General features: G+C 20.6%; 2 protein-coding genes across 3 annotated transcripts in view; one reads left to right on the forward strand and one right to left on the reverse strand.

Annotated features, from left to right (window-relative positions):
• Positions 1–1,288, forward strand: part of LOC126577585 (zinc finger protein 439-like) — a 1,875-nt gene extending 587 nt beyond the window's left edge. Inside the window, exon 2 of the mRNA XM_050239324.1 lies at positions 1–1,288. This exon is cut by the window's left edge and continues 62 nt beyond it. Coding sequence (XP_050095281.1) covers positions 1–1,010 — 1,010 coding nt within the window. The 3' untranslated portion in view covers positions 1,011–1,288.
• Positions 1,289–1,435: 147 nt separating this feature from the next.
• LOC126577586 (transcription factor grauzone-like) lies at positions 1,436–3,383 on the reverse strand. Of its 2 annotated transcripts, none has more exons than XM_050239325.1 (2): positions 3,179–3,383; positions 1,436–3,096 (listed from the first exon to the last, which is right to left on the reverse strand). In XM_050239325.1, exons 1-2 carry the CDS (start codon positions 3,278–3,280, stop codon positions 2,443–2,445), a joined length of 756 nt encoding a protein of 251 aa, XP_050095282.1. In that variant the 5' UTR covers positions 3,281–3,383; the 3' UTR covers positions 1,436–2,442. The 2 variants fall into 2 exon arrangements, 1 of the variants encoding a protein (XP_050095282.1); XR_007608341.1 differs by having other exon boundaries at positions 2,957–3,123.
• Positions 3,384–12,500: the final 9,117 nt, after the last annotated feature.

The following is a 12,500-nucleotide window of genomic DNA, read 5'->3' on the forward strand; positions in this document are numbered from 1 at the left end:
CCAACGGGAACGGTGGAGAGGCAGGTATGGGGGGCGCCATGTGTGATAGACGAGATGATGGGTTAGCGGGACATCGGTGCTGCCTGATGTGTTTGCTGCCGTGCGACGAGCTGGGCTCGATTGGATCGGAATCACCCGAAGAGCTCGCCCGGATAGTGGACAACATTTTCAAGATTGCCAAAATCGAGGTGAAGCCCCAGAACGGTAAAATCGAGCCACTGTGTGGCGGTTGCCGGGCAAAGCTGGGCTACGATTACGACGAGGACGCCTACTACGATATGCTCTGCCGGATGTACAGCAGCGATATGCAGAACAAAATGATCACGATCGCAATGAACAACGGCCACATAGCGTTACCGGTGGATCGTCCCGAATCACCGACGGGGTTGACCGGCCCGTACATTGACGCAGCCTGTGGTACTTTCGTCGTGACCGAGCTGGGCGTAGAGGCACTGAACGCCGGAAAGGATGAGCTCGTGTGTGCGATCTGCTCGAAGGCGTTCAATTTCAAATCCACGCTACGGCTACACATCCGCAGTCACCATCAGAGTGCTCCGCGAGAGGTGGTGGAAACGGTGCGGCCGGTGCGCAAACCCCGGGTCTACGAGTGTGTCGAGTGTCAGCTGAGCTTCAAGCTAAAGTACGACTACGACAAACACGTGGGCACCCACAAGAAGTCGAACATGTTCCAGTGTGATGTTTGCTTCAAGCTGTTCAAGCACAAATCGTACTACTCGATGCATCGAAACATGAAACGCTGCAAGCTGGGTCCGGCGGCACCGCTCGATCTGACTGGAGTGGCTGCCATGAGCGAACTGGGCATGATGCCACAGCAAGCACAACCGCACCCAGAAGTCCGCCCCAACGGACGGCGTAATGGCAAAACGAAGGGAGGACGACATGCGACGGTAGCCGTCGCGGATCCACTCGGTTCCGTATCAGCGTTACTGCAATGTGCCGGACCGGAATTTACCAGCCTCTCCGATTGCCAGCTAGAGCACGGTAGCTAAGGGGCATCGGATCAGGAGATCAGAGAGACAGAGCACGATTGACACATTCAATTTTCAGATGGTAAAGCATTACGGTTCCTAAGCGCGAAACAGATTGATCCAAAGAGCGGGCGGAGGGGGCATTGAATTGGAGTTCTACTTCCGCTAGTCAAAGCGTCGATCGCTGGAAGAACGATTGCAACGATGCACCACTAACTGCTCAATCACCACCCCGGTGTGGTTTACTTGCACATACAACATTGACAGCCATTTAGAATACAGATTGTGAATTTGTTTAATTTTTTTTTTGTATCTTATCCCCTCTCCAGGACCTTTCAATAGGTTTTCGTTATTTATTTAAACATTTTATGTTCCACGTTCCTTTCGCCGAGACAAAAGTGCTGCAATACCAAAACAAACTTAAACTTAGTTATGCCAACAGTGCGAACGATACTGGATGCCATTCGTCTTAGGTTACCTCTAGTAGTAAAATATTGCGTTAAGTATCAAAGATGCGCGAGCTACCATGGCAACTCAAAGATACCTTTTTGAACCCACCGATGGATTTATGTTTCTTTTTTGTCCCCATTTTGCTAACCGATCTTTTAGTGCAGTCCATTTGTAGCGGTGTGATTTATGTTTTAGGTACCGTTCCCTAATAACCTTCCCTATTTGCGCCCTATGTATGTTGTATTATGTGTGCTAGTCGCTAAGTGTGTAACAGACTCAATATACCAACCAATAACATTCAATCCTTCAGGTCAGTTATAGTCAGTCCGTTAATGGGCGAGTTTGAGGTTTTACTTTCGAATTTTCATTTTAAAATCAATCCAACTACTAATCATTCGGTCCGTTCGGCGTTACCTTACTGTGGCGCACGGTATAGCTTTGCCGTTCTAGGTGTATATGGTGCGACAACTAGGGCATTCGGCGCACAAAAGTCATCCTACAGGAGAAACGAGTTCATGTATCCGTGTCTCAATCAGCTAGTGTTTATCGTTAGTTTGTAAGTTCGAATGTGCGATCCTTGGACCCCCGGGGGCGGGTCTGTGTCTGGGTTTGGGGAGGGGAGGGGGACCTAAAACCGTATATAATGCACACACGAAGCATTATATTCTACTCTACTAACTTCGTCTTTTAATCGTAGTGAATCGTAAAGTTTGCAAACATTGAAGCAGAAAGCAACAAAACCACGTGGGGGACAAAAATCATTTTGGCAAAGAAATAAAGAGACGATAAAGGCGATCTTCGTATTATATTACCATTAATAAAAGGGTAAATTTGAGTTTCATTTTATTGATTACTCATAGATTCGAATTCTCTTATGATTTCTCACTGGTTGGCCAACCTTTTTGAACGAACTATATAGAACTATAGTCGGTAATATCTTTTCCCCGTTGGTTTACAGCATCATCCGGGCTGTTTCGTAGTAACGATCATGTAGAAAAATAATTTAATTAGTCGTCCGGCATTTGTGCTGGTTAAGGTAGCGGATGCATGAGAACGATCTGGTGCACTCGGTACACCGGAAAGCCGTTGGATCGCGGTGGAAAAGGATATGCTCGCGGACTGTGGTGATATTGTTGAACTTTCTACCACAACACTCTACGTATGCAGCGACACCGTGCGTGGTAGAGGAGTGTTCCTGCAGAAGTTTGAACGTATCAAAGGGCAGATCACACACGCGACATTGCAAGGAGAAACGTTCCGCAACATCCTCCGCCCTGATCCGCGGGGCATTAGCACGTTTTTGGATCGTTTCAGGAGATGTAGTGTCCCGTTCATACTCCACTCCAGCGCTGCCCACTGCACCACGAAGGTTCATTCTGCGACGACGCTTTTTCGTTGGCTTTACTTGCAGCTCATCCGATGAAGGTTGCTCTTCGCTATCGTCGTTTTGAGACGGTATATTCGAAGAATCATCATCAAATGCTCCATTCTTTTCTATTTTTACAACGACTTCGTCTTGGAGAAATTCAGCGTCAAGTGAAGAGTCGCCCATTATTTGTCGAATACATGCACGCTGTTTCACTCCGTTGTAGAAGGTGTTGAAATCGTGGACTTTCGTCCAGCAAATTGAACATATTGATAAATGATCCAACTGGCCCTAAAAAGAATCGGATATCAACACCTCCTAAAAGAATCGGATATCATCAACAGTCGGAAAATTCCTGGGGGGATTGCTTTACCTCGAACCCAAAGTGTTTCTCCACGACACTTCTGTAGAGATAGTTGGTGGCAAGAGTGGAATAATCGCTGCATGTTCCTCCACAAAAGGAACATTCCGTCATGGCTCTGTTTGAGTTAATAACTTACTAAAGAAAACCACACGTGCAGGATACACTTCACAAACTGTTCCAGCAACTAGCGTTTTCAAATAGTCGCCAGAAATTTGTTGTGATTTTGCGAGCGCAGACTCTCTACCAAAACTCTTCTCCTGTGCATGCCATTTCACTACCAAATGGAACATTTTTGTTGTATGCAATTGGAAGGATTTTGGCATAACGGATGCAGGAGTTGCACGGACAGCAGCGCAACAAAGTCGCCACCGATTTGAATTCCGAACTGATCCAAAGTAATCACGTGGTAGCGTTGAGAAAACTGCGATTCTTTTTTGTGTTCAAATGAAACTCAACACAATTTCCGTTAGAGAATCTATTCGGGCTTGTCTCGTTGACTTTGTGTATTACTATTTTTTGAAGATTATCATAATTCCATTTCCATGATTCTTAAACACAATTTCCCATCAGAACATCTTGTAAATGCGTCGTAACGATTGAACTGAGCACAGCTAGAAGGAATCACCGAGAACGTGCTCGCTAAACCCTTTCCGATTGCATTTAATGGTTGTGGGCGCCACGTTGGCGGGAACTTGAGTGACCGCTTCTCGCGTATGGCGGTCCGCAAAGTTACGCAGAAACTTGGAGGCATTACAATGATAAGGGTGGACAACTCGTCTGCTTCAATCTGACACTGGCCTCGCTGGAATCGATGTCAAGTAGTGCAATTTTAAGTTTCTTATCGTCATTGAATGCAATTTAGGTGCTCATTCTCTACGCCAGTCTCTACGCCTGCATTTTCTAGGCGGAATTCATTTCTTTTATTTTTTTTTATTATTTGATACCTTACGGACGGAGCCGTATTTATTAGGTGTATAGATGGAGAAGAGAAAAGTACAATGAATAGAGTAAAGTGGGGTAAGAGTGCGCACCAGCCATTTCTAGAAAACGGTAGCACTGAACTAACAACAATGTACTTGTTTGAAAGGTCATGTAGTTCATACGTGTTTTTTCTTTTTAATTGGATAAATAACACCAACGAAATGTAGTAAGTTGTAGTTTTCGCCATTAGAAAAAATTTAATGAAATAATTAAAATAATTTTAATTAATTTGTTTAGTTTATTTTATACATGTTTAATTTTTATTTATTCAATTATTCATTATAATATTTATTATACAAATATTTTAAAAATATATAATAATAATAATAATAATAGAAATAATTAAGATAAATATATTAAATTTATAAATAAATTTGATTTATTCAATTTAATTTATTTATTTTGTAAATTGAATTTAATTTTCATAATTTTAACAATTTTTATCGATTCATATTAATAATTATACTATATTAAAATTAAATATAAATATTTATGTATTTATTGTTACATGTATATATAGTATATATTTTTTATTTTAAGATTTAATTTATTTTATATATATAGTAATTATATATTTCATCATATAAATAATTATATATTTTAATTTTAAATGCATTATAATATATTAATAATTATAATATTAATTATAATATAAATAATTAATATTTTTAATAAATATTAATATTTATTTTTTTATTTATTATTACTTTATTTATTTATTTTATTTTATATTTATTTGTAATTTAAATAATATATTAATTTTATATTAAATATGATATTAATTTATATATGTGATATATATCACATTTATTAAATAATATAAAATTAAAGTTATTTTACTTTATATTTTATATATTAAAATATAATATTTTATATTAATATATTCAATAAAATTAAATTGATATATATATTTTATAATTGAATTATTTATTTTATAAAATTGTATTATTTATTTATTTAAAAATAAATATAATAATTAAAAATATTTATTTTGAAATTAAATAAAAAATTAAAAATTATTTTATTCTATATATTATATATTAATATATAATAATATATATTAATATATTCAATATATTAAGATATATTTAATAAAATGAATAATATTAACATTATAATATATAAATCATTAAAATAATTAATAATATTTATTTATATTATTATTTATTTTTTTATTTTTTTCTTTATCTATTTATTTATTTATTTATAATATATTACTGTATCGTTATAATTATTTGTTATATATAATATAATATTATATGTATCAAATAAATCAAATAAATAAATAAATACTCATATTATTTTATTTATATGTCTATTTATTTATATTAATATATTTATATTTTTATATATTTAATATATTTTTATTATTAATTAATATATATTAATATATAATAGTATATATTAAAATATTCAATATATTCACATGATAAAAAATATCTATAAATATATTAAATAGATACATTAAAATATATTAATAATTATAATATCAATATAAATATTAATATATTAATAATAATTTATAATATTAATAAATATAAATATTTATATTAAGTTGATTTCTGAACATCTTTTTATACATTTTAATCTTTTTATATATTCTATGCTCCGCGGGCCTATAATCTTTTTGGCTCTGAGTTTATACGAGAGTTTACGCTTCATGTATCCCCGGCTTAATATTTATTCTTTTATTTATTTCTTTATCTATTTATTTATTTATTTTATTAATTATTATATATTATTTATTTATTTTATTTTTTATTTATTTATTTATTTAATTTTTATTTATTTATAATATATTATAATTATTTACATTATTAGTTATTATATATTAATATATACTATAACATATTAATATATTCGATATATTTAGATATATTTAATAAAAAAAATAATATTTACATTATAATATATAAATGATCAAAGTATTAATAATATTTATTAATATTAATATTTATTTTTTTATTTATTTATTTATTTATATTAATATATTTATATTTTTATATATTTAATATATTTTTATTATTAATTAATATATATTAATATATAATAGTATATATTAATATATTCAATATATTCACATGAATATAAAATAAATATAATATTTAAATATATTTATTTTGAAATTAAATAAAAAATTAAAAATTAAATATATTTATTTTATGTATTTATCTTTATATTTATATTTATATATTGAAATATATATTGAATTATAATAGTATATATTAATTATTATAGATTTTAAAATAAATATAATAATATAATTAATAATAAATAAATATAATTATTATATATTTATTATTTATATTATTAATTATTATATATTAATATATAAAAGTATATATTAATATATTCAATATATTCACATGAATATAAAATAAATATATTAAATAGATAAATAAATATATTAAATAAATACATTATAATATATAAATAATTAAAATAATTAATAATATTTATTAATATTAATATTTATTCTTTTATTTATTTCTTTATCTATTTATTTATTTATTTCTTTATTTCTTTATTTATTTTATTTTTTATTTATTTATAATATATTATTATTATTTATATTAATAATTATTATACATTAATATATAATAGTACATATTAATATATTCAATATATTCACATGAATATAAAATAAATATATTAAATAGATACATTTTAATATATTAAAAATTACAATATTAATTTAAATATTTATACCAATATTAAATATAATAATATATTTAAAATATTGTTATTTTAAATTAAAGTATATAGTTAGGATTAACCTGATATATATATTTTATAATTGAATTATTTATTTTATAAAATTGTATTATTTATTTATTTAAAAATAAATATAATAATTAAAAATATTTATTTTGAAATTAAATAAAAAATTAAAAATTATTTTATTCTATATATTATATATTAATATATAATAATATATATTAATATATTCAATATATTAAGATATATTTAATAAAATGAATAATATTAACATTATAATATATAAATCATTAAAATAATTAATAATATTTATTTATATTATTATTTATTTTTTTATTTTTTTCTTTATCTATTTATTTATTTATTTATAATATATTACTGTATCGTTATAATTATTTGTTATATATAATATAATATTATAAGGTAGGAATACACGAAGCGTAAACTCTCGTATAAACTCGGAGTGTAATGCCAAAAAGATTATACTTATGTCAAAAAGATTATAGGCCCGCGGAGCGTAAATCCGAGCGTAAAAGCAAGCGTAAACACAGCACCAACATGAAGCGTAGCGTTATAAAGAATTGAATGTTCTACAATCGCTAATATACAGTAAAAACATCTTAAAATATATAAAAAGTTGTTCAGAAATCAACTTATCTCGTCGATTTATGTTTTTTGTGGCCAGAAACACATGTAATTGATGTAATAGCATAGTGTAATTGCAGGTGCCCGAGTGTAATTGCATTTGACGTTTCGGTATAAACTTTTATGCGATTATGCCTGCCACACGAAGCGTAAACTTTTTGGCATTACATTCTGAGTTTATACGAGAGTTTACGCTTCATGTATCGCCGGCTATATGTATCAAATAAATCAAATAATTAAATAAATACTCATATTATTTTATTTATATATCTATTTATTTATATTAATATATTTATATTTTTATATATTTAATATATTTTTATTATTAATTAATATATATTAATATATAATAGTATATATTAATATATTCAATATATTCACATGATAAAAAATATCTATAAATATATTAAATAGATACATTATAATATATTAATAATTATAATATCAATATAAATATTAATATATTAATAATAATTTATAATATTAATAAATATAAATATTTATATTAAGTTGATTTCTGAACATCTTTTTATACATTTTAATCTTTTTATATATTCTATGCTCCGCGGGCCTATAATCTTTTTGGCTCTGAGTTTATACGAGAGTTTACGCTTCATGTATCCCCGGCTTAATATTTATTCTTTTATTTATTTCTTTATCTATTTATTTATTTATTTTATTAATTATTATATATTATTTATTTATTTTATTTTTTATTTATTTATAATATATTATAATTATTTACATTATTAGTTATTATATATTAATATATACTATAACATATTAATATATTCGATATATTTAGATATATTTAATAAAAAAAATAATATTTACATTATAATATATAAATGATTAAAGTATTAATAATATTTATTAATATTAATATATTTATATTTTTATATATTTAATATATTTTTATTATTAATTAATATATATTAATATATAATAGTATATATTAATATATTCAATATATTCACATGAATATAAAATAAATATAATATTTAAATATATTTATTTTGAAATTAAATAAAAAATTAAAAATTAAATATATTTATTTTATGTATTTATCTTTATATTTATATTTATATATTGAAATATATTTAATAATACTATTATATATTTATTTATAATTTAAATAATATATTAATTTTATATTAAATATGATATTAATTTATATACGTTATATATTTAATATTTATTTAATAATATAAAATAAAAATTATATAATATAATTATATAATTAATATAATAGTATATATTAATATATTCAATATATTCACATGAATATAAAATAAATATAATAATTAAATATATTTATTTTGAAATTAAATAAAAAAATAAATATATTAAATAATATTATATTATACAAATTAAATATATTTATTTTATGTATTTATCTTTATATTTATATTTATATATTGAAATATATATTGAATTATAATAGTATATATTAATTATTATAGATTTAAAAATAAATATAATAATATATTTAATAATAAATAAATATAATTATTATATATTTATTATTTATATTATTAATTATTATATATTAATATATAATAGTATATATTAATATATTCAATATATTCACATGAATATAAAATAAATATATTAAATAGATAAATAAATATATTAAATAGATACATTATAATATATAAATAATTAAAATAATTAATAATATTTATTAATATTAATATTTATTCTTTTATTTATTTCTTTATCTATTTATTTATTTATTTCTTTATTTATTTTTTTCTTTATTTCTTTATTTATTTTATCTTTTATTTATTTATAATATATTATTATTATTTATATTAATAATTATTATACATTAATATATAATAGTACATATTAATATATTCAATATATTCACATGAATATAAAATAAATATATTAAATAGATACATTTTAATATATTAAAAATTACAATATTAATATAAATAATTTATAATATTAATAAATTTAAATATTTATACCAATATTAAATATAATAATATATTTAAAATATTGTTATTTTAAATTAAAATATATAGTTAGGATTAACCTGATATATATATTTTATAATTGAATTATTTATTTTATATAATTGAATTATTTATCTATTTAAAAATAAATATAATAATTAAATATATTTATTTTGAAATTAAATAAAAAATTAAAAATTAAATATTTTTATTTTATGTAATTATCTTTAGATTTATATTTATATATTTTAATACGTAAATAATTAAAATAATTAATAATATTTATTAATTCTAATATTTATTTATTTTTTTATTTATTTATTTAATTTTTTATTTATTTTATATAATTGTTATTATTTATTTTATATAATTGAATTATTTATCTATTTAAAAATAAATATAATAATTAAATATATTTATTTTGAAATTAAATAAAAAATTAAAAATTAAATATTTTTATTTTATGTAATTATCTTTAGATTTATATTTATATATTTTAATACGTAAATAATTAAAATAATTAATAATATTTATTAATTCTAATATTTATTTATTTTTTTATTTATTTATTTAATTTTTTATTTATTTATTTATAATATATTACTATTATTTATATTATTTATTAATATATATTAATATATAATAGTATATATAAATATATTCAATATATTCACATGAATATAAAATAAATATCTTAAATAGATACATTATAATAAATTAATAATTATAATTATAATATAAATAATTAATAATATTAATGAATATAAATATTTATTTATTTTTTTATTAATTATTATATTAATTATTATTATTTATATTTTATATATATATATATATATATATATAAAAAATATTATATATATATATATATATATATATATTTATATATATATATATATATATATATATATATATATATATATATATATATATATATATATATATATATATATATATATTATTATATATATATATATATATATATATATATATATATATATATATATATATATAATAATATATATATATATATATATATAATTATAAAATAATAATAATTAATATAATAATTAATAAAAAAATAAATAAATATTTATATTCATTAATATTATTAATTATTTATATTATAATTATAATTATTAATTTATAAATATTTCATTCAATATTTCATAAATAAATATTTATCTATTTAATATATTTATTTTATATTCATGTGAATATATTGAATATATTAATATATACTTTTATATATTAATATATAATAATTAATAATATAAATAATAAATATATAATAATTATATTTATTTATTATTAATTATATTATTATATTTATTTTTAAATCTATAATAATTAATATATACTATTATAATTCAATATATATTTCAATATATAAATATAAATATAAAGATAAATACATAAAATAAATATATTTAATTTGTATAATATAATATTATTTAATATATTTATTTTTTTATTTAATTTCAAAATAAATATATTTAATTATTATATTTATTTTATATTCATGTGAATATATTGAATATATTAATATATACTATTATATTAATTATATAATTATATTATATAATTTTTATTTTATATTATTAAATAAATATTAAATATATAACGTATATAAATTAATATCATATTTAATATAAAATTAATATATTATTTAAATTATAAATAAATATATAATAGTATTATTAAATATATTTCAATATATAAATATAAATATAAAGATAAATACATAAAATAAATATATTTAATTTTTAATTTTTTATTTAATTTCAAAATAAATATATTTAAATATTATATTTATTTTATATTCATGTGAATATATTGAATATATTAATATATACTATTATATATTAATATATATTAATTAATAATAAAAATATATTAAATATATAAAAATATAAATATATTAATATAAATAAATAAATAAATAAAAAAATAAATATTAATATTAATAAATATTATTAATGCTTTGATCATTTATATATTATAATGTAAATATTATTTTTTTTATTAAATATATCTAAATATATCGAATATATTAATATGTTATAGTATATATTAATATATAATAACTAATAATGTAATAAATAATTGAATAATAAATAATTGAATTATTTATCTATTTAAAAATAAATATAATAATTAAATATATTTATTTTGAAATTAAATAAAAAATTAAAAATTATATATTTTTATTTTATGTAATTATCTTTAGATTTATATTTATATATTTTAATACGTAAATAATTAAAATAATTAATAATATTTATTAATTCTAATATTTATTTATTTTTTTATTTATTTATTTAATTTTTTATCTATTTATTTATAATATATTACTATTATTTATATTATTTATTAATATATATTAATATATAATAGTATATATAAATATATTCAATATATTCACATGAATATAAAATAAATATCTTAAATAGATACATTATAATAAATTAATAATTATAATTATAATATAAATAATTAGTAATATTAATAAATATAAATATTATATATATATATATATATATATATATATATATATATATATATATATACAATATATATATATATATATTTATAGATATATATATTTATAGATATATATATATATATATATATATATATATATATATATATATATATATATATATATATATATAATATATATATATATATATATATATATATTATATATATATATATATATATATATATATATATATATATATATATATATATATATATATATATATATATATATATATATATATATATATATATATATATATATATATATATATATATATATATAATATATATATATAATATATTATTTATTATATATATATATATATATATATATATATATATATATATATATATATATTTATTTATATATATATCTATATATATAAATAAATATTAATATTTTTTGATATTATTCATTATTTATATTAATATCATCATTATTAAAATATTACAATGTATCTATTTAATATATTTATTTT

Source organism: Anopheles aquasalis, chromosome 3, assembly GCF_943734665.1.
Source record: "Anopheles aquasalis chromosome 3, idAnoAquaMG_Q_19, whole genome shotgun sequence".
Classification (NCBI taxonomy): domain Eukaryota; kingdom Metazoa; phylum Arthropoda; class Insecta; order Diptera; family Culicidae; genus Anopheles; species Anopheles aquasalis.